The sequence below is a fragment of the Oncorhynchus gorbuscha genome, linkage group LG18 (assembly GCF_021184085.1).
Source record: "Oncorhynchus gorbuscha isolate QuinsamMale2020 ecotype Even-year linkage group LG18, OgorEven_v1.0, whole genome shotgun sequence".
NCBI lineage: Eukaryota > Metazoa > Chordata > Actinopteri > Salmoniformes > Salmonidae > Oncorhynchus > Oncorhynchus gorbuscha.
In genome coordinates, this window is record NC_060190.1 from 17,273,684 (window position 1) to 17,298,248 (window position 24,565).

General features: G+C 45.4%; 1 protein-coding gene across 1 annotated transcript in view; it reads right to left on the reverse strand.

Moving 5' to 3' along the window:
- The window catches only part of LOC124003615 (probable helicase with zinc finger domain), a 71,919-nt gene that overhangs the window by 4,478 nt on the left and 42,876 nt on the right, over positions 1-24,565 (reverse strand). Inside the window, 9 exon segments of the mRNA XM_046312020.1 lie at positions 486-783; positions 2,694-3,285; positions 3,454-3,673; positions 7,751-8,252; positions 8,989-9,071; positions 9,208-9,430; positions 16,258-16,445; positions 18,331-18,382; positions 22,821-23,094. Of these exon segments, the coding sequence (XP_046167976.1) occupies positions 486-783; positions 2,694-3,285; positions 3,454-3,673; positions 7,751-8,252; positions 8,989-9,071; positions 9,208-9,430; positions 16,258-16,445; positions 18,331-18,382; positions 22,821-23,094 (2,432 nt within the window).

Genomic DNA, 24,565 nt, shown 5'->3' on the forward strand with positions numbered 1-24,565 from the left:
GGTGAAGGGGAAAGAGTAGGAAGAAGGGAAAGAGGAGAAATTAGGGATGAAGAGATTACATTCAATTTCCAAAATATACAATACGTTGGGGGTTACTTGTCAATGTCAGGAGAACAAATGGTCACAAGTGGGAAGGAAACTGACACATTTGCTTTTGTCAAACTTGCATTGTTGGAATCATTGACAATGGCAGAAACATGACAGGCATTTCAGCAGGAGGATTCATCAACCTTACAGTGGCCAACAAGCCAACAGCATTCAAATTGTTTTCACTAGGTCAAACCCTAATGACAACCCCGACTGGCTCTCACCTGTCACAACTCTGCCACTGCTAGAGTTATCACTGCCAAGTACAATGAGTGCAGTAGGTTACACTTGATCTGCACTGTATCTCGTTCGGGTTCATAGTCAATAGAATGCTGAATAATTAGCATAACAGTTTGATAACGGTTTAAAAAGTAATTTGTGGTGCTTCTGATACATACCTAGGAGGTCCCGGTGTTGAATGAGTGTGCTGGCTCCGTTGCATGGAATGTTCTGGAACGGGCCGGGGCCACCCCCGTTGCCGGGCCACAGCTCGGGCGGGGGGTAGCCGTAGGGGGCGTGGGGGTGTTGGTGGGGGTGAGGGTGTTGGTGTGTGTGAGGGTGCTCCTGGGGGTCCGGCGGGCAGGGCTGTGGCTGCTGCTGGGCCAAGGCGGCGGAGTTGGCGGGGGATCCCTCGTCTGGGTAGCTGGAGGAGATCCGCCGCTGGTAGAGGGGCCGCCCGGGACCCCTGGGTTCATACTGAGAGAGGGAGAAAGAAAATAACAGACAGGTGGGACACAGAAAGGAGGCAAGGAAGGAGAGAGAAAAAAATACAATCTAGGTAAATCACAAGGTTCTCATTGCACTTATACAACACATTCACTCTTCTGCCAGAGTGCCCATTACAGTTCCCGTAAGCTGGGAAGATGCAGGGAATCATGAATAAAATCCTGGAAAACTCAAGGGAATACCAATAAGACGTGATAAGAGCCACGTGAGGGGACAGGCTGAGCATTCCGAAGAGCAGTCGAGAAAAACACCCATTCTGAAATTGGACAGTGGTATGAAAACAGAACAGCCCTCGGACCAGAACACCATTCAAAGGTGTTGATGACTGGTGAGCTGAGCCTCACCCTGTGAGAGACCCTTTCTTCTCTGGAAATGTTGGTCGCATGTTGGTGGCAAAAACGTTTTTTTTACTGAAACGGTCAGATTTTCCAAAAGGACTAACGTCAATCATCAGTTGAACGTTGATTCTGGGTTATGCGTGCGGGTGTTAAGAAGCGCGGCTTGGCGGGTCATGTTTCGGGGGACGCATGACTTCGACATTCACCTCTCCCAAGCCTGTTGGGGAGTTGCAGCGATGAGACAATATAGTAATTGGATATCAAAAAATTGGAGAGAAAGGGGGTAACATATATATTTTTTAGATTAGCTATAAAACTGCACATTTTTCTTCCCCATGTGTAGAATTGCTAGAAGTTAGCCGTTTTCCCCCTAAAACATATTTGTTTTAGGTGGAGGGGTGAGACTTGACTAGTGCAGTATAGAAACTTGACTAGGTGAGAGGTGAGGTGGTGTGCCATCTCTCCAGGTCTGACTAGCCACCCTGCGTTTCCTGCTCCGGCAGGTTTGACTGCCACACCGGCACAAAGAGCTAAATAACCTTTAGAACGATGTTGCACCTGGACAAATTATCAAAAATATGTTTGGTAAAAATACTATGATTTAACGTGGCGCAGCGCCACAGCTAAATGAACGCAGCGAAAACACTGGAGTCTTAACACTTCAACTGGATACACTATGGGTGAATATCCTTTTCAGATCAGATATTGGCACCCGAAAAGAGCAATGTCTTCCAATAACGTTAATTGCCTGTTAAAATCTAATAAAGGAAAATGCCACGAGGTCGACTAGGCTGCCACGTTAATCGAACAGGCTAGACAATAACACATACGTAGGATGGAGAGGGCTGCTTATTCACTCTGTGGTCTGACCCAGCTGGGTAGGACCAAATGCCTTGGTCGTGTTCATTAGGGAACCGCAACGGAAAATGTTTTCAAACATTTTGCACTGGGAAATGAAAATGAGTGTTGGACAAGTCCCATGTAGTCCCTGCTCGTTTGTCCATTTGGTGCCTAATGAACAACCATGCACACACAGTAGCTCTCCAGGACAAGGGTTGCCCAAACCCTGGACCACACAGTCACCCACAGAAATCCTTAATGCTATGCCCTAGCATCTCCTGTCCTCAGTCACCTGGCTTTAACTTTCTACTCCGACAAAGTTAGGAAATTATTTTCCCAGCGTTAGGAGAGCTTCTGAGCAATATGCTGCGCTTTAACTGATACATGTCTCCTTTTCTCACAGTCATTTTTAGGTCAGAAAAACTCATTACAGAGAGTGAGAAAGTCACAGCTTCCATTTCCTGTGATGTCATGGTGAGAATCTCTCTCCAAACATTTATGTATTAAAATCTTGAAAAACATTTACATGCACCCGTCCGTGCTAAAACGTAGCATTGGAAGTGAGGTGAAAAGACAGTATACTGTCGCACAAAACTGTGACAGACAGGGCATACTAGTAACGGTGACAGACGGAGCCATACTAGTATAATAGTCACAGCAACTCTATTCTTCACACACACACGGATGGAGCATGGTCCTTACCTCTTCTACATTGTGAAGGGCGGTGGCACCTGTTGTTCTGGGGGAGAGAGGGTGGTAGGGCTCCTGGCCTGGGCCTTGACCCTGCTGCTGCTGCTGCTGTTGGTGCTGCTGGTGGTGGAGCTGCATGAGGTGGACCTGCTCCTGTCTACTGGGGTGGGCCATGACGGGTAGCCCATAGGGGAAGCCCTGTCCCTGGGCCAGCATGTGGTTCTGGGCCACGCCAGCTCCACCGTGAGGCCACTGGGCCTCCTGGAGGAGGTACTTGACCTGCGGGGGCGGGGTAGTGGAGTTGCCCAGCTGGTGGGGGTAGGCGTTGGGGTTGTAGAGCTGGTTCCCCGGGTGCTGATGGAGACCCGGGTTATTGAGGAGCTCCAGCTCGTGGCTGGTGGGGTCTCGGCCGGGATAGGGGCCAGGGGGGAAGGGGCCGGTGTGGTTGGAGGTTACAGACGAGGGGGAGGAGGGGTCTCCCGGAGAGCGGGACTGGACCTGGCGGTACTGGAGCAGGCGGGACTGGGGAGGGGGCTGCATCTCAACCGGGTCCCTGGGATCGGGCTGATCCTGGGGGGGCATGTCTCTTAGGAGGCCTGGGAACCTACGGAGGACAGAAGACGGATATATACCCTTCATATCCAAAGGCAGTCAAGTCGGTAGAAAGAGAGGGTGTGAGCGGAGAGTGAGAGGAAAAACAGCCCGAGATCGAAAGAGCGCGAGGGATCGAGAAAGAGAACAAGACAAAGCCGTTGTCGGCCCTGAAGGTTACCTAGTGAAAGGCGGTCCGCCAGCCTCGTCCTCCATGCCGGCGCTCATTCTCCAGTTGGCCCGTGCCAGCAGCTGAGGGGGGAAGCGGGCTAGGCCGGGCTGGGCCAGATGGGCCAGCTGCTGGGGCAGAGGGAAGGCCACACCGCCCTGGAGGAAGGGCCCGGGGTCACCCCACTGGCCCAGCCGCGCCTGCTGGCTCAGGGCCTCCAGAGTTAGGGAGTCTGTTGTAGGGAAAGAGGGAGCGAGATTGTTAGATTATGGTTTGATACTGTATCAAAAAACTATTATTTTAGTGTCACATCATATGATGCAAAAAAACATCATTCTGTGACACTTGCTGTATTTTGAAAGTTCTATATATTGAAAGTGTAATTGCTGACATGCAAAACATTTTGGGAGTGTATCAACAGTGGACTAACAAATACCAAAATATAATTTGTTTGCCTAGGTAGTAGAAGCATCGGAAGACTAGGAGTCGTCGCCAGATTTCTTAAACCTAGGCCTGTCCAAGTGTCTTTAGATATGAAAATATCTAAGTTGTAGTGACAAGGGGTTGTTTCTGGACCCAGTCAAAGACTCAAATTAAAAACAAGCCATAGCCTACGGTCGCTACCTCACAGCCCAACCAAGGTGTGTGAAACAAAGAGCAAACTGGAACTACAAGAGTTGTGCAGAGAGAATCATTTCAATAAAAGGTGTTTAATTATTAAATTCATATATGTCGGTATAATTAAACCCAGATGAATGTTGTAGAGTCACGCGTTCGGTTTAATTAACAAAAAAAACACCTTTTATTAAACTTCCCATTTCCTCAGAGAACGGATTATATATTTCAGTGAAATAGTAAGGTTGACAGTGTAATGTTATCCTTTCTGGGTGAAAAAGAACTTGGAAGTTTGCCTAAGGTCGGTATTGAAATCCAGCCACTCGAAGGGAAAAAAGTTGTTTTCAGAAAGCCATTTCAAATAAAGAATTCCAGTCAAACACTATTTTCTCTGAATTAACCATGACTTGAACCATTCAAAGTTCAAAAGCGTTGTTCCCTATAGCTAATTACCTGACCTTTTGTGTAATTATGTGAAAGTGATACCGGCATCAACTTTAAAACAAAAAGTGAGGGGCAAAACTGATTACCGGATCTCCCACAACAACAGGAGGCACTCACCGAAGTGCCCAGAACCATCAGTTTAGTCTAACGTGACCTCAGACTGTTGCATGTCAAAAGATACAGACCACACACCCACTACTACCACCACCACCACCTCTCAGGGATTCTGAAGAAAAACTAATTGAAGTGTTGACCAATTATAACCTTCTGTGTCCCAAGCCATAAAAATACAGACCAGGAAGAGACTGCAGCAAAAGCTATACATGCATACAGTAAATAGATCAACAGGAAATGCACACAGCTACAACACAGCAGTGAAATAACTCCAGGTGATCATTCCACTGGACAAGTCATCTCACAACACCTTGTCCCATTTGGAAAAAGGTGCTTCCTTCTTTGTGCGCAGGCCTTTATTTGTCACTGAATGACAATAAACATTTCCGGACAAGACATTCATGTCCTTAGACAAACTATAGTGTGATAATCAACTAATTTGATCAAACCAGTGTCTCCTTCACAAAAAAAAAAAAACGAGGCTTCCAGTTTGGACTATTTGCAGCATGGATGGTTGGTTCCTGAGGTTGATTGAGTGACACATTCTCTATGAGAAGACTTGACTATTGGGAGTTCATTCACCCTAAATGCCCATACGGCAACCTCAGTGCCATGTGCTGGGATGTATGTGTCCTCAACCTCTCCATCATTCTGTAAAACTACCATGCCCTCTTTCTTGAGATAAGAGAAGGCTATGTCCTGCTGTCTGGCGCTCTGTCTCGATTTGACAACCTCAAGAGCCTTCACATACAGGGGTGTCTGCCCACAATTCTTCCTGAGACCTTCCAAGGGGCTGTCCAGGGTGAAGAAACTCTCTCTGTACTGCCATAAGTGTTACAATTCATCACTTCTATCCAACGCCTTTACTGACCTGACTAACCTGGAGGAAGTCTATTAATAATTATAGGCTTTCGAGCCTGGACTTTACATCAGACGAGATAGTCATTAAACTGCCCCCGAAACCAAAAAGGGAGCCGTTCTTGAGCTTCCTTACTTCTATCGTCTTCAAGAGGTGTTTCTTACATTCCCTAATGCACGTCGTTGAGAAAAAGGAGCATTCAAATGCTTTGAAAACATCTCATCTCGGTCTTTGCCCGCTATCGATGACGTACAGAAACAGCTTCTGCAGCCTGGTATCAACGGATTAGGTTATTTTCCCTTTGGCGAGACGGTATATTCAAACTGTCAATCACACAACCTGAATTAGATCACTGTAAATTCAGGAACTACTCCACATCCACAGTCAAAAATTGCTTGGGTATAAAGACGATAATTCTTGTTGGCTTTGGATTTCATGCCAGCATAAACTTGAGCTTGATACATTATCTGAAGAATGTCACCAAGATGAGTTTCCCTTTTTGACAAAGCTGAGCTTGGTGTTCTTTGTGACCGACACTCAAAAGAGACCCGTCACCTGGCTGAAGACACGGTCTATGAAATGGCTCAACATAACATCGCAGAGCAGTTCTGTTGTTTCACACATTTGGAGGGGCTGGATTTAGCAATCAATCAAATCACCACTATTGTCGACTTTACATTTAATGGACATGGTCAATTGAGGTTCCTAGACCTACGTAGTAACAATATTTCACAGATTACCAAGCACGTTTTCTAGGGCCTGCGAAGCTTGGGAGACCATAACACTGGAAGATAACCCAGTTGTTCACGTCAAAGCTCATACATTAATCCACCTTACTTCCCTAAAGAGTATAGATTCAGGAAACTTTCTCCCTCCAACCAGTGAGTCAGAGAATAGTGTGAATCTTCCCTCAGGGGTTGATGCACATGACAATTTTCTCAGTGTGTCACAACCTATCCATTATCATTGGCAGCGACCCCAAAACCAGGCATGGCGACTCCGTGTCCCAACCGTGTCCTTCCAAGACTGCTGGAGGTTGTTCTTCCAATCTGTTGTCAGCCTCGCGGCCAAGACAGAGCGCCTCCTGTGTGGGTCTCACTTTGCCGCAAAGTACTTCCCCTCCCTGCAGGAGTTTGACTTCCAGTCAAAGCTCTATGCCAAGTTTACGGACATGACTGACCTGAACAGGCTTGTGCAGTTGAGATTTCTGAAGCTGGAAGAACTGGACCTTTACCTGCAGCCAGGGCCATGTTCCACAACCTGACCAGGCTGGAGAGCCTGAACCATAACGACTGTGGAACCCTAAGTCTAGAGGAGGACCTGAGCAGAAACCTACACTCCCTCAGGCAGCTGGCTGTGCGAATCGATGAGGAGTTCACCACGATGGGAGGCTTCCCAGAACCCCTGAGGTACACACTATTCGCAGATCCTCACCTGTACTGCAGCTTGGCAAATGACCTGGGCCCAGAGACAAAAACAAGTCCAGGTCATCTTGTTTCAGGCTGGAAAAGTGGATCTGACATGCAAGACTGCTAACGATATCCAGAACTTAGAGGCCAACTGGACCCTGGACCTGGGATTTGTCATGGTCCTCTGCACCTCCTTGGCCCTGCTCCTCTTTATGCTGGTGGTCCTGCTCCATCAGCTGGCCCTCTTCGACATTGTCTGAGGCTGGCTGGAAGGAAGGATTGCGGAGGCCCAACCCCAGGTACCGCTATGATGCCTATGTGTCGTACAGCAGAAGGACAAGTCTTGGGGCCTCCCTTCCTATGTCTCTGTCTGCACAGCAGGGACTTACAGCGAGGGAAGGACATCGTGGACAACATCACAGCGATCCTCTATGCCAGCCACCACTTCCTGAGCAGTAACTGGTGCTCGCTGGAGCAGAGACTGGCCACTCTCTGTATGCTGGTGGAGCACAGGGACTTCCTCATCCTGGTATCCTGGAGGACATCCCACATAGGCAGATGTCTGCCCACCACCGTCTGGCCAGAATGGTCAAGACCATGACCTACCTGGACTGGCCCCGTCACACAGCCTGCCTTCTGGGACCATCTCTGGACCAAACTGGCCCTTCCAGACTAACGCAACACACATTTACACCAGTATACCTACCTGTATCACAACAAGAGTATTCAACATTTACAGATTCTTGTTTGCTATTTTGTTGTTATTATCATTCCCTTGCTTTGAATAAACTTCCCGGTTAGAAGGGGGAAAAAAAGGGGGAGAAAAAAAGTAGCACTCGTAGAATTTGAACTCTATGGTAGAACTCACCCATCCCATCTCCCAGGCCTCCTTCCTGGTTCTCCTCTCCGAAGCTGTTAACTCGGCCGGGTTGCGAAAGGGCCGGGTGGTGCCCCACCTGGTGGCTCATCTGGGACCTGATGGAATTCCCAATCTCCTCCGGCCCCTCCTCCTCAGTCTCCGGCACACCCCTGTGGGAGGCCATGGCCCCACCAAAGAAGGAGGGGTTGTGGCTGCCGCTGGCGTAGGCTGGGGATAGCTGGGCCGAGTGATGCTGGTTAGGCTGGCCCATGCCCGGGCCCCCACCTGGGTGCTGGGTTGGCACCCTAAAGGGGAGCCTGGACACGCCGGGGTACTGTGGGGGGAAGGCCCGACCCACGGGATGGGGGGCAAAGGCCGGGTTGGGGGGCGCCAGGTGGTAGTTAAGGGGTCTTTGGCTTGAGTTGTCCTTGCGGTGGAGCATGGCATTGGGGAAGCCCAGTCCGTCCGTCTGAGAGTCCAGAGTCCGGCCACCGCCCGGATCACACTCTCCCTGGAGCAGTTGAAAACAAAGTGTGAACAGGGCTACAATCACATTGCTCATTTAGCCATATAGCAATTCTACAGAATAAATTAAACTATATTAACTTATATACATATTCATTTATACATGTATCAATTCTAAATGGTTCATTAACTATAAATGGGTTGGTTAGCTGACAACGTCAAGACAACGATGCTTCATTCGGGTAGAAGTCTGTGTATTGTTGTGATTCTGGATGGCCAGAAACGATGACAAGAAACTGCCAGGTGGGGAAATCGCAGGTGGCTCGTTTCAGCCAGTTGTATCTTGTTCTTGATACCATGTGTTGTTTTGTGTTTTGACTGATGTCACATTTATGCTAATATGGCTAAAATTCGCTAGCTCGCTAAACAACAATTGCAACGACGTATTTGAGAGAAAACAAGTGCTGATTGTGCAAATGTATTTATGTTTTCAAAAACATTGGAGACTAAATATAGTTTACATGTTGTCAACAATCAAGCCAACCCAGTCTGTTTCGCCCCATAGTTGTACACACGTCGGTTTTGTTGCTAAACAACCAACCACTCTAATATCAATACTTATTTCTGTAAATACGTGTGAGCAAAACACTCCTTTTTGAAATCATGTATTATTTGAATTATTGCTAAATAGAGGCTTTAATGGAGACTAGTAAAAGTCCTTTTTCTCATTGTGATAAAGCACCAAGCCCACAGCGTGATTACAGAGCGAGTCAACAACATACCGGTTTGTCCTTCATCTCCGAGGTCTTCCTCTCTGGTGTCTGCAGCCGACTCTGCTCGGACTTTGCACACCCGTCCATTTTACCTGAGGAAGGGGGGTTCAAAAATGCAGGCACCTTTTCAGCTACTGTGCTGTGTTTGAGTTACTGTGCTAAAACACCAACTTCACACATTTTCTAGCAATATCCACATTAAAGCACTTCAACTTATATGCTACACACCGTTTCTGACAGAATCAGCCTGAAGCTCCTTGTCAGGACTGGTCTGCTGGCCCATGCCCAAGGGGGAGGGGTGTGTGACTCCGCCGTAGGGGATGGGCGAGCCCCGGTTCTGGGCCTGCAGCAGGTTCAGGTTGTAGGCCATGGCCGCCTGGTGGCTCATGATGCGTGGGTCCATGGCAAAGCGGTTCTGGTAGCCGGGCCACGGCAACTGGATGGGGACAGACTGGACATCACATCAATACGAGTTAATATAAATCAATCCATGCAATATGCCTAGTCAGAGCAGACAGGCTTGACAGGATGCAGGTCAGCTAATTCCAGTGGTGTTCTATCGAAATTCATTCTAAAATGTTGACTATAGTGCATTCTCCCTGTTAAATCAATTCAAATATCTGTAGAACCAAATACGTGCAAGTCTAGTCTACCTCGGCCAATTTATGCAATGATCCCTCTTTCCTCATGGACATCCTGGTAAAATGCATTAAGACTTTCACAACTGACAAGTACATACATATGCAGGAGATACTGTGTTGAAGAGTGAACGCAGCTTGCCTTGATGCGTCGAGCTGAACTACCATGCTAGATATTTAAGCATATTTAAGATATTTATTGCTATTATAAACTGGTTTATATACCGCAACCCCCCAGGAGGTGCCTTATTGCTATTATAAACTGGTTTATATACCACAACCCCCCAGGAGGTGCCTTATTGCTATTATAAACTGGTTTATATACCGCAACCCCCCAGGAGGTGCCTTATTGCTATTATAAACTGGTTTATATACCACAACCCCCCAGGAGGTGCCTTATTGCTATTATAAACTGGTTTATATACCGCAACCCCCCAGGAGGTGCCTTATTGCTATTATAAACTGGTTTATATACCACAACCCCCCAGGAGGCACCTTATTGCTATTATAAACCGCAACCCCCCAGGAGGTGCCTTATTGCTATTATAAACTGGTTTATATACCGCAACCCCCCAGGAGGTGCCTTATTGCTATTATAAACTGGTTTATATACCACAACCCCCCAGGAGGTGCCTTATTACTATTATAAACTGGTTTATATACCGCAACCCCCCAGGAGGTGCCTTATTGCTATTATAAACTGGTTTATATACCACAACCCCCCAGGAGGTGCCTTATTGCTATTATAAACTGGTTTATATACTGCAACCCCCCAGGAGGTGCCTTATTGCTATTATAAACTGGTTTATATACCACAACCCCCAGGAGGTGCCTTATTGCTATTATAAACTGGTTTATATACCACAACCCCCCAGAAGGTGCCTTATTGCTATTATAAACTGGTTTATATACCGCAACCCCCCAGGAGGTGCCTTATTGCTATTATATACCACAACCCCCCAGGAGGTGCCTTATTGCTATTATAAACTGGTTTATATACCACAACCCCCCAGGAGGTGCCTTATTGCTATTATAAACTGGTTTATATACCACAACCCCCCAGGAGGTGCCTTATTGCTATTATAAACTGGTTTATATACCGCAACCCCCCAGGAGGTGCCTTATTGCTATTATAAACTGGTTTATATACCGCAAACCCCCAGGAGGTGCCTTATTGCTATTATAAACTGGTTTATATACCACAACCCCCCAGGAGGTGCCTTATTGCTATTATAAACCGCAACCCCCCAGGAGGTGCCTTATTGCTATTATAAACTGGTTTATATACCACAACCCCCCAGGAGGTGCCTTATTGCTATTATAAACTGGTTTATATACCACAACCCCCCAGGAGGTGCCTTATTGCTATTATAAACTGGTTTATATACTGCAACCCCCCAGGAGGTGCCTTATTGCTATTATAAACTGGTTTATATACTGCAACCCCCAGGAGGTGCCTTATTGCTATTATAAACTGGTTTATATACCACAACCCCCAGGAGGTGCCTTATTGCTATTATAAACTGGTTTATATACTGCAACCCCCCAGGAGGTGCCTTATTGCTATTATAAACTGGTTTATATACTGCAACCCCCAGGAGGTGCCTTATTGCTATTATAAACTGGTTTATATACTGCAACCCCCCAGGAGGTGGCTTATTGCTATTATAAACTGGTTTATATACTGCAACCCCCAGGAGGTGGCTTATTGCTATTATAAACTGGTTTATATACCACAACCCCCAGGAGGTGCCTTATTGCTATTATAAACTGGTTTATATACTGCAACCCCCAGGAGGTGCCTTATTGCTATTATAAACTGGTTTATATACTGCAACCCCCAGGAGGTGCCTTATTGCTATTATAAACTGGTTTATATACTGCAACCCCCAGGAGGTGCCTTATTGCTATTATAAACTGGTTTATAACTGCCCCCAGGAGGTGCCTTATTGCTATTATAAACTGGTTTATATACTGCAACCCCCAGGAGGTGCCTTATTGCTATTATAAACTGGTTTATATACTGCAACCCCCAGGAGGTGCCTTATTGCTATTATAAACTGGTTTATATACTGCAACCCCCAGGAGGTGCCTTATTGCTATTATAAACTGGTTTATATACTGCAACCCCCAGGAGGTGCCTTATTGCTATTATAAACTGGTTTATATACTGCAACCCCCAGGAGGTGCCTTATTGCTATTATAAACTGGTTTATATACTGCAACCCCCCAGGAGGTGCCTTATTGCTATTATAAACTGGTTTATATACTGCAACCCCCCAGGAGGTGCCTTATTGCTATTATAAACTGGTTTATATACTGCAACCCCCCAGGAGGTGCCTTATTGCTATTATAAACTGGTTTATATACTGCAACCCCCCAGGAGGTGCCTTATTGCTATTATAAACTGGTTTATATATTGCAACCCCCCAGGAGGTGCCTTATTGCTATTATAAACTGGTTTATATACTGCAACCCCCAGGAGGTGCCTTATTGCTATTATAAACTGGTTTATATACTGCAACCCCCCAGGAGGTGCCTTATTGCTATTATAAACTGGTTTATATACCACAACCCCCCAGGAGGTGCCTTATTGCTATTATAAACTGGTTTATATACTGCAACCCCCCAGGAGGTGCCTTATTGCTATTATAAACTGGTTTATATACTGCAACCCCCCAGGAGGTGCCTTATTGCTATTATAAACTGGTTTATATACTGCAACCCCCCAGGAGGTGCCTTATTGCTATTATAAACTGGTTTATATACTGCAACCCCCAGGAGGTGCCTTATTGCTATTATAAACTGGTTTATATACTGCAACCCCCAGGAGGTGCCTTATTGCTATTATAAACTGGTTTATATACTGCAACCCCCCAGGAGGTGCCTTATTGCTATTATAAACTGGTTTATATACTGCAACCCCCCAGGAGGTGCCTTATTGCTATTATAAACTGGTTTATATACTGCAACCCCCAGGAGGTGCCTTATTGCTATTATAAACTGGTTTATATACCGCAACCCCAGGAGGTGCCTTATTGCTATTATAAACTGGTTTATATACTGCAACCCCCAGGAGGTGCCTTATTGCTATTATAAACTGGTTTATATACTGCAACCCCCAGGAGGTGCCTTATTGCTATTATAAACTGGTTTATATACCGCAACCCCCAGGAGGTGCCTTATTGCTATTATAAACTGGTTTATATACCGCAACCCCCAGGAGGTGCCTTATTGCTATTATAAACTGGTTTATATACTGCAACCCCCAGGAGGTGCCTTATTGCTATTATAAACTGGTTTATATACTGCAACCCCCAGGAGGTGCCTTATTGCTATTATAAACTGGTTTATATATTGCAACCCCCAGGAGGTGCCTTATTGCTATTATAAACTGGTTTATATACTGCAACCCCCAGGAGGTGCCTTATTGCTATTATAAACTGGTTTATATACTGCAACCCCCAGGAGGTGCCTTATTGCTATTATAAACTGGTTTATATACTGCAACCCCCAGGAGGTGCCTTATTGCTATTATAAACTGGTTTATATACTGCAACCCCCAGGAGGTGCCTTATTGCTATTATAAACTGGTTTATATACTGCAACCCCCAGGAGGTGCCTTATTGCTATTATAAACTGGTTTATATACTGCAACCCCCAGGAGGTGCCTTATTGCTATTATAAACTGGTTTATATACTGCAACCCCCAGGAGGTGCCTTATTGCTATTATAAACTGGTTTATATACTGCAACCCCCAGGAGGTGCCTTATTGCTATTATAAACTGGTTTATATACTGCAACCCCCAGGAGGTGCCTTATTGCTATTATAAACTGGTTTATATACTGCAACCCCCAGGAGGTGCCTTATTGCTATTATAAACTGGTTTATATACTGCAACCCCCAGGAGGTGCCTTATTGCTATTATAAACTGGTTTATATACCGCAACCCCCCAGGAGGTGCCTTATTGCTATTATAAACTGGTTTATATACCGCAACCCCCCAGGAGGTGCCTTATTGCTATTATAAACTGGTTTATATACCGCAACCCCCCAGGAGGTGCCTTATTGCTATTATAAACTGGTTTATATACCGCAACCCCCCAGGAGGTGCCTTATTGCTATTATAAACTGGTTTATATACCGCAACCCCCCAGGAGGTGCCTTATTGCTATTATAAACTGGTTTATATACTGCAACCCCCCAGGAGGTGCCTTATTGCTATTATAAACTGGTTTATATACTGCAACCCCCCAGGAGGTGCCTTATTGCTATTATAAACTGGTTTATATACCGCAACCCCCCAGGAGGTGCCTTATTGCTATTATAAACTGGTTTATATACCGCAACCCCCCAGGAGGTGCCTTATTGCTATTATAAACTGGTTTATATACCGCAACCCCCAGGAGGTGCCTTATTGCTATTATAAACTGGTTTATATACTGCAACCCCCAGGAGGTGCCTTATTGCTATTATAAACTGGTTTATATACTGCAACCCCCAGGAGGTGCCTTATTGCTATTATAAACTGGTTTATATACTGCAACCCCCAGGAGGTGCCTTATTGCTATTATAAACTGGTTTATATACTGCAACCCCCAGGAGGTGCCTTATTGCTATTATAAACTGGTTTATATACTGCAACCCCCAGGAGGTGCCTTATTGCTATTATAAACTGGTTTATATACTGCAACCCCCAGGAGGTGCCTTATTGCTATTATAAACTGGTTTATATACTGCAACCCCCAGGAGGTGCCTTATTGCTATTATACACTGGTTTATATACTGCAACCCCCAGGAGGTGCCTTATTGCTATTATAAACTGGTTTATATACTGCAACCCCCCAGGAGGTGCCTTATTGCTATTATAAACTGGTTTATATACTGCAACCCCCCAGGAGGTGCCTTATTGCTATTATAAACTGGTTTATATACTGCAACCCCCCAGGAGGTGCCTTATTGCTATTATAAACTGGTTTATATACTGCAACCCCCCAGGAGGTGCCTTATTGCTATTATACACTGGTTTATATACCGCAACCCCCCAGGAGGTGCCTTATTGCTATTATAAACTGGTTTATATACTGCAACCCCCCAGGAGGTGCCTTATTGCTATTATAAACTGGTTTATATACTGCAACCCCCCAGGAGGTGCCTTATTGCTATTATAAACTGGTTTATATACTGCAACCCCCCAGGAGGTGCCTTATTGCTATTATACATTTACATTTACATTTAAGTCATTTAGCAGACGCTCTTATCCAGAGCGACTTACATATAAACTGGTTTATTTACTGCAACCCACCAGGAGGTGCCTTATTGCTAATATAAACTGGTTTATATACTGCAACCCCCCCATGTGCAGATGGTCTATGTGAAAAGCACAGTGGCTGATGCAGGTCGGAGGAAACAGACAGTGTGTTAAAATATTCATCTGTTTCAGTGAGGGAGAGCAGTTTGATGTTGGATCGGTCTCTGCCACCTGTCAGACCGGCTGGTGAGTGAAACATATCCCTTTATTGCAGTGGATGCAAATTGATTGACAACAGTGAGCAGAAATATAATGAACATTTAAAAAAAAGCCATTTTGAACAAAGCACATTCATCCACACCCCCCCACCTGCCAAAAAAAGAAAAAAAAAGAGGCATTGGTATGCAAAGGAATGAAGGCTCTCCAACTGTTTGCATGGTGCATATAATAAACTAACTCCTATATAAATGTATTTATCAAAAAAAAGTATGCCAATAAAATCCTCCTCAAATATAAAGAAAAGGGCCCTGAAAACAGTAAAACAATCTTCTGCTTCCCAAAATGATGAAACTGAAAAAAGGATGCCATGTATCTAATGAGAACAACATTTTAAACAGTCTTCCCTCCGTGTGTCGACACTTAGCTATTTGCCGTGGCAAATCATACTCCTGATAAAAAAAAAAAAACTTCATTCTATCAGCCCTGTGCCATTATGGTTTAATGGGAAAATAAACAGCCTAGGTTGGGTTCGACGAAGAGTTGACTTCTTTCCATTACTGGACGAGGAATAACGAGCATGAAATATCACCCCGCGGGCCGAGCTGAAAATGTTCAGACTAACAGAAGTCATTATTCTCAATTAACGTGTTGTTCTCTGTCTTGTTTTCAGACAAGGAGGAGACGGACGGAGACCGAGGGCCCAAACACAAAAAGAACATTTTTACAATCAAGCTTATGGGGATTTTGACACTCTATTAGCAATCGTTACGCGCTGCTGAGTTTTCGTTAACAACTCGGCGTAACACCACAGCCCAACTGACAAGTCTGAATTAAATGCAGTATTGCATAAGGGGTCCGTATTTTTTCCTCGACTGATTCATCACGTTACAACCCAAAGAAATCTAGTTTTCTTTGAAACTCAAATAAACAGTGCATTTAGACCAAGAACGAACACCAACTGAAGGACTTGTGTAAGTCAGTGAGTGTGTGCTAGCATGCATAAGAGTGTACGGTACGCTGTATGCTGTATGCTCTTGCGCACACAGTTAACCCCTTCCAACTCCGACTCAAAGTAATACACTTACAAAAATGCATGAATTCAAACCAAAACATTTGGAGTCTTCCCTCAACAATAAACAACTACAATTCCCAGTAGCAGTATACTTACGGGCAGTGGCATGGACATGACCATGTTGCCTCCGTAGACGGCGGGCACGTAGAGGATGCTGGCACCCGTGTGGGGGTCTATCCTCTGCACGGGACTGGGGGACTTGCCCATGCCGCCAGGTGTGCCCCCTAAGGGCGGCGTGAACGCCCGGATGGGGTTGCCCATCAACACCGCGGGGTTGGGTTGAACTGGAGAGGGTTGGGGGAGGAAGGGAAAAGTTCATATCTGATAACAATGTGCAACTCTTAGAAGTAGAAGAGAATAGTAGAATAGAAAATAACAGTTTATATCTGCTCATGATTTGCTACTCCTATGTGATATTCATTTCAGCAGTGGCTAGTCTTGTTGCGAAGGATTTTATTATCTAGACCAAATCACTGTTTTGGTCTGTGTTATTTGTGCCTATGCAGACCAAGCTCATTTCCCCATGAGATAATAAGTTATTGTATTTTCAAACAATTGGTACTTAAGATGTCTTAACTTAATACTGTATTGTATTGTTTTTCACAACAACAATTGCGCCATGTTGGTCTTCAAGTGTAGACAGCTCCTGTGACGATCTAGCTAGAATGATAATTCCTTGACCCCCGGACAGGGATAAAGAACAGTTAACCTTCTAGAAACTGCCACAGTAGATGTGGCAGCCGGGGTGGGTGAAAGTTCTGTTCAGCATGATTATGATTATGCTGGCAGTGATTACTGGGTGATGTACACTGGGGACAGGATGGTGACGGAGCTGTCTCAGCCTCCTTCCTTCTGATGCATGATTATGTTGATTATGCTGGCAGTGATTACTGCTAAAAGGGATGATGCCTCCTTCCTCCTCCTGTCCATAGTAATAACATGTACACTGTTATGACGGTCCAGCTCTCTGTCTAAAAGGGATGGCACAATATGCCTCCTTCCTCCTCCTGTCCACGCTCCCTGTTCTCGCCGCTCCAGCTCTCTGTCTAAAAGGGATGGCACAATATGCCTCCTTCCTCCTCCTGTCCATCTCTCCCCTGTTCTCCCCTGTTCTCTGCGCTCCAGCTCTCTGTCTAAAAGGGATGGCACAATATGCCTCCTTCCTCCTCCTGTCCATCTCTCCCCTGTTCTCGCCGCTCCAGCTCTCTGTCTAAAAGGGATGGCACAATATGCCTCCTTCCTCCTCCTGTCCATCTCTCCCCTGTTCTCGCCGCTCCAGCTCTCTGTCTAAAAGGGATGGCACAATATGCCTCCTTCCTCCTCCTGTCCATCTCTCCCCTGTTCTCGCCGCTCCAGCTCTCTGTCTAAAAGGGATGGCACAATATGCCTCCTTCCTCCTCCTGTCCATCTCTCCTTCCTCCTCCTAAAAGGGATCCATGCCTCCTTCCTCCTCTGTCCATCTCCCTGTTCTCGCCGCTCCAGCTCTCTGTCTAAAAGGGATGGCACAATATGCCTCCTTCCTCCTCCTGTCCATCTCTCCTCCTCCAGCTCTCTGTCCATGTCCATCTCTCCCCTCTCCTCCTAAAAGGGATGGCACAATATGCCTCTCCTCCTGTCCATCTCTCCCCTGTTCTCGCCGCTCCAGCTCTCTGTCTAAAAGGGATGGCACAATATGCCTCCTTCCTCCTCCTGTCCATCTCTCCCCTGCGCGCCTGGTGCTTTCTCCATACGGGGTGACTAGATTCATGGTGACAGAGCTCCTACACAGCAGGGTACACTGTGCTCTGTGCTACAGCTCTCTAATAGTGAATATTCACATCCCAGTGGAACGTGAACCATTGAGAAGTGAATCCAATCAATGGAAAAGAAAGAAATACTGTGTCCTTCCTGTATTATGAATAACAAGTTGTTGTTTTTGGAGAAGAGGGAAACACATTGAGTATGTTTGTGGAGAGATTGAAGTTTAAGACTTGGACAGTGCTTCAGCCTCAATCTACATACAGTTAGAGTATGTTGTTCTTGACTTGGCAGTGTTCACCCTTACACTAACTGTGTGCGAGTGGTTTGTATTGGGATTCGTGTGGACTCCAGAAAGAGTATCCCGAAGTAGATACAAATAGACAAGTCAACACTCAAATGATGGAAGGAAGAGAAAAGATAGACACTCACCAAATCCTTCAGGTGGGAAGTGCTCCGTGTGGTTCGCATGTTGACCTTTCCCCTGGAAGAAAATGAGAGAGAGAGGGAGGCACCCTTAGAAAGCGCTGGAGCGAGAGAAGTGGAGGAGTGCAAGGTTCCCTATATGAAGCGGTGGGCAGGCGATGGCCCGCATATGTCACAATGGCTACATGGTTAACGCTTCCAAAACACTTTAAAATAGCCAAACCTGTTGAATCTAAAAAGGCAATAACACTCTTAGAGGATAATGCATTCACTGCAGCTCTTGAATATAAAGCCACCGTGCGGATTCATGAGGAGGCAGCTATAGTAGACTAGGGCCAGGAGTTTTACCTAACGTGACCGGATTAGGGAAACCGCTGATGGAAAGAACACATTTCAAACATCCTGCATTTGAGTTCTTCGCCTACTTCTTCGCTTTCATGCGGTCAAGTCATGTGGGCAGAAAACTACTGGCCCTAAGATATCAAAACGCCGTAGGTTTCCTATTTTCCCACTCCTCGCTTCCTTATTTAAAATCATTTGACCAATTCTGTGCTCATTGAAAAATGTCCATCCTACACTGGCGTGTCATTTAATAAACTCTGCAGCTGGAACTGGGTGTTCTTTTGCTGTTATGATGGTCGCACACAGAAGCGCTTCCTTACATTATTACTGTATTAAAAGGCTAGCATACACTACGCACGTTATTCATCAGTTTCTCTGCTAATGAGGACTGACACTAACTGGAGTGCGCAAGCAAACAATACCCAATTTAGCAGACACTTTAACCCAACGCAACTTACACAAGCACGCACCAATAAGTCTTAATTATCTCTCTCCATCTCCACTCTCTCCATACAGAAGGGAGAGGTAATTCTGTGCCCCCAGGTTCCATTTTAACGCCCTCACAACGTTGGGCCGTATCTATTTTCAAACAACAACAAAGTCTGACATTGATTGTTATGTGACCAACAACATGGAAGTTCTCGATCCAATTGACTTTCGGTGGATTGAAACCTGTTGCATTATTGACGCGCGGAGGAATGTACACAATCATCGACTTTAGCGTGTCTTAGCGTAGCCGAGCTGAGGCACGCATTCCCCCTAGGTGGTGGTGTTAACTGACAACACTTGACATGGTTTCCCTTGGGAGGGATGCGCCTCATGATAGGTTAGATGGCTGGTTTGGGTTCCCTTTATGGGTTTAGACACTCAGGGAATGATTCTTGTAGTCGAGTTAAACTATTAAAAGTGTGAGTCTTTCACTATTAAATATAACACTGCCTAGTTAAATAAAGTCAACGCAGGACAAGCTAGTTAACATGGTTGATGATATTACTAGGTTAGCTAGTGATTACGTGAAGATTGATTGTTTTCTATAAGATAAGTTTAACGCTAGCTAGCAACTTACCGTGGCTTCTTGCAGCCACAAGGTCCTTTTGATGCTGCACTCGCGCAGCAGGTGGTCAGCCTGCCACGCAGTCTCCTCGTGGATTGCAACGTAATCGGTCATTATCAGCGTCCAAAAAGGCAGATTACCGATTGTTATGAAAACTTGAAAATCGGCCCTAATTAAAATCGGTCGACCTCTACTCTCAATGTCACTCCTGCCAAGCCAACCTCTGTCACAGGTGCAATACAGTGGCTAATGATGGCTCCATTGCATCTGCCTGGCATAGATCCTTCTAAGTCCATGCCAGGCCAGATGACCAGTGCCACACAGCTAGAGAGGGAGATTGAGACAGAGCTGGAGGAGGACACCTTCAGACCAGGGTTATTGGCAGCAGAATTTCCTACTTAGCAGCCATAGTGGACCAGTGATATTGGGAGCTCGGAACGAGTCTACGCAAAGTGACAGCAATGTCAGATGCACCTGGAGGATGAATACCTGATCAAGACGGGCTCACGCGCTCTCACACACGGTTATCAGTCAGCTCACACAAGATGGCAAACAAACTTTGTCGAAGAGGTCTGGCCACATTTCTCTGCAGCAGTGTCTCTAGAAGATGCTTTTATCAGCGGCCTTTTAACATACATAAGATAGATTACAGCAAGTCTTTTTTTTGGTGAGGGCAGAATGGAAAATATACTTTGAGTGTCAACTGTAGCAGACGAGAGGTGGAAAATCCCTGTAAGGATGTGTGTGTTTGTCACATGTGAGTATGTGCGCGCGCCTAGGTGCAAGTTGGCATTTGAGTATGTGTACTGTGTATACAAGAATGTATGTGTATGTCATACGATATGGCCAAAATACCATTAGTTTGTGAATAATAAAAAAAGTTAATAGTGCACGGCAACAAATTAAGTGGTTTAAATGTTTTATTTAACCTTTAACTAGGCAAGTCAGTTAAGAACAACTTCTTATTTACAATGACGGCCTAGGAACAGTGGGTTAACTGCCTTGTTCAGGGGCAGAAGGACAGATTTTTACCGTGTCAGCTCGGGGATTCGATCTTGCATCCGGTTACTGGTCCAACTCTCTAACCACTAGGTTATTTTTTCTCTTTTTCTCTTTCACTAGTGGCAGTCAGACAATTTCTGGGGGTCTGTACTCAGTTGTTGACTGTTGTGCTTGCAAGTTAACTAGTAGTTCTCAACTGTTAGCAGTTATTGGCAACAAAAAAAACGGATGATTATATGATTTTTTTTGAGGCATTACTGAATAATTTAACATTTAATTTGTGACATTAAAACATGTTATAGAAGGTAAAGTAAAAATCCAAACCGGTCCATGAATGAATACCGATACTGTTTACCGTCCAGCCCTACATGGCAGGAGACAGCGAGGCTTACTGCTGACCTTTCTGTTTGGAGTAGTATTTTAAAAAGAGTAAGAGCCTGTAACCAACCCACTGTGTGTGTGTGTGTGTGTGTGTGTGTGTGTGTGTGTGTGTGTGTGTGTGTGTGTGTGTGTGTGTGTGTGTGTGTGTGTGTGTGTGTGTGTGTGTGTGTGTGTGTGTGTGTGTGTGTGTGTGTGTGAGCCAGTATGCGTGCCAGTGTGTGCTATTATGCGTGTTAGCGTGTGTGGAAGTGTGTGCGACTGTCTGCACGGACGTGTGTGAGATGTGGATATCCACCTCATTAGACGCAGTGGGCGATAGAGGGGCTTGGCAGCTGTGGTGATTTAGTTCACCTTTATGCCAGTAGCGAGGACAGCAGAAAAAACAGTTAACATTTTCACAGGGCGAGACACAAAAAATAATAATAATAAACACTTTTGAAAAGTAAAACACGGTTTTGCGATAATAATAAAAACTACCTAGAGGACTTAGACAGGAAACTACTGTTGCTGCAACCACAAAAAAAAATGTTTCTACCAAAAGGCCCGCGAGGGAACCAATTACGTTGTATTGAACTGAAGTTAATTTAATTGAAAATAAGATTCATTCCTTGAGCCCTAAAACCACTGACTACGTGAGTGTACTCTTGTACTACTACCACCAAGACAAAGACGCTAGATAGCCAGAGCCATGCATCCGTCTCATTAGGGCTGTGACAAAGGCATGGAATTTTAGATGAAGGTAATTGAACAGCCAAATGATTGCATTCCCCCCCACCAAAACACTATATCTAAATCAAATGAGAGCCTTTTTACAACAGCAGTTGTCACAAACCGCTTACACAGAAACAGAGACTAAACCCCCAGAGAGCAAGCAATGCAGATGTAGAGGCACGGTGGCTAGGGAAAAACCCTAGAAAGACAGGAAACTGCTGTAGGAAGAAACCTAAAGAGGAACTAGGCTCTGAAGTGGCCAGTCCAATCCTATTTTTGTTAAGACTTGACATTTTCTCCTCCGCGCTTGACTGCATGTGCTGCTGCATGAAGGGGGCGTTGCCTAGGCAAACCAGGACTTGTTTGCTACAACAACTTGATTGTATCAGCAACGAGCAACAAAGTTTTATCATGTTGTAGAGGCCATGTTACAGCAGAAACAGACTCAAATGCACGAATGCCCATCAGTCCTGTATTCAATCAGATATTTGTTTGACACAAAATTATAATAAATAAATACATTTTTTATGGTTAGTTCATCCACAACTGTCGGTTACACGATTATAAGGTAATTGTGACAGCCCTCTCTCTCATCATGGTTCACTTAATATACACTTAGTGTACAACACATTAGGAAGACCTTCCCAATATTGAGTTGCACCCCCTTTCGCCCCTCAATTCGTTGGGGCATGGACTCTATAAGGTGTCGGAAGCGTTCCACATGGATGCTGGCCCATGTTGACTCTAATGCTTCCCACAGTCGTGTCAAGTTGGCTGGATGTCCTTTGGGTGGTGGACTATTCTTGATACACACGGGAAACTGTTGAGTGTGAAAAACCCAGCAGCGTTGCAGTTCTTGACACAAAAACCTAGTGCAACAAAGACCTCAATTCACAGTACCTCCAGCCTTCAGTATCCTAGTACATATCCACACCCAAGACCCATAGCCCCAAGGCCCAAGTGCCCAGCTGCTCTGCCACCCATCCCCCAGGCTTAACACACTTACCTTCGGGGGAGACTGCTGTGGTTGCTGCTGCTGGGGCTGCTTGATGGCCGTGTGTCCCTGGGGGTGTGGGTGTTGGTGATGGTGTTGGTGATGATGGGGGTGCTGGGCCGGCTGGGGCCGCAGGGCGCGGGGGATGAACTCGGGCGCCAGCGGGTTGAGCACGTAGGTCTTCTTGAGCTCAAGGGCCTCCAGCTGGGCCTTGATCTGCTCAAAGGTGATGCCGTGCAGGCTGGCGTTCTCGTGGCAGATGGAGATGAACTTCTCCCAGAACTTTCTGTGAGAAGGGAGGAGAGGGCGTGATGAGTGGCATGGACATACATGCACTTTATCTCGACTCTCGAACGAGCGGTTGCACACTTCTTCACACGCCAACTTAAGTCATTACTATTTCAAGAAATGCATAGTGCACACGCACACACACCCCCCCCTTCAGTTTGAAGTCACGTAGCTCACATCATTACGCTCTTTTTGTTTACAAAGCCCTGCTTCTACAAACTTCCGACTTACCTAACATCACTGTTAAGATTTAAAATGACAAGTTATCAAACCCGTCCACAGGTAAATCAACCTGAAATTTCCTTGCACCTTACATGTGGAACGATCTACAACACGCTTTAAAATTTGAGGAATTGGTGCCACTAGGGCATTTCAGACTGTTATTAAGGGACATCTTTACTGAATAATGTCTGTTTTTTATGATTCGGTTTTGCTTTTCGTGTATTGTGTATAATGAGGTGTATTTTAAGGGTGTGCATGAATGTGTAGCTGAATGTGTATTGGGATGCTATACAGGGCTCATCTGGAAAAGACGATGTCAAAATAAAGTTGAAATGAAACAAAAAGTCAAATCTTGCACAGAATCTTCATGTGAAAGGCTCCTACTTTCAGAATTCAATTATTAAACCACTACGGTGGATATGACTCCAAATCATGTAGTGTAGCATAAATGAATAAACCACGGTCCATTTAAAAAAAGGCCTATTGTGGGCAGCAACACCAAAGCAAATGAAGTTGAAAAGAAATGTCTTTAGTGGGGTTGGCATGTTCATAGCATCTCAGTTCTGACGAGTAGACCGTGTGTGTGTGTCTATGATTTGCATGTTTGTGTGTGTATGTGTGTGTATACGAGTGTGTACGGAAACAACACAGCTTGCATAATGTCCGGGTGAACAAACATTTCCGGAAATTACTCACAGATTTGCATATTAACTGCAGAACCTGCGACCGAGGGGAAAATAAGCTGTCAGCCCATTAAGGAACAGAGACCGGTCCCTATTCACAACTGTCCCCTTTGTGAAATTACGTCATCAAAATGAGACGGGGTTCCTATTCACAACTGTCCCTTACATCACCAGTATGCGACAGCTACAGGTGCTTTCAAATGACACCACATACTTGTGTCAAACCCAACGAGAAATATTCAAAGAAGGGGTCAGTTTGTGACTTGAAAATGACCGCATCTAGAGTAGACGTCTCTATGAAAAAGCATCATTATGACGCAGGCTTGCGAGATTCACTCTACTCCCCAACAGGGTCAGTTCCATTTCAACTCCATTTATGGAGTCAATTGAAAAATCCTTCTAGAATATTAATGAATATTCATATTTCTATGAATCTCTAGCTTTACTCTGAAAGCAAATGCAAGGCTTTTGTGCTGGTATCAAATTGAGGGCACCTCACAAGTATGGCTGGTGTGGTACAGTGCTTGTCGCTAATCAGGCGTTAAATCAGCCCCCCCCCCGCGC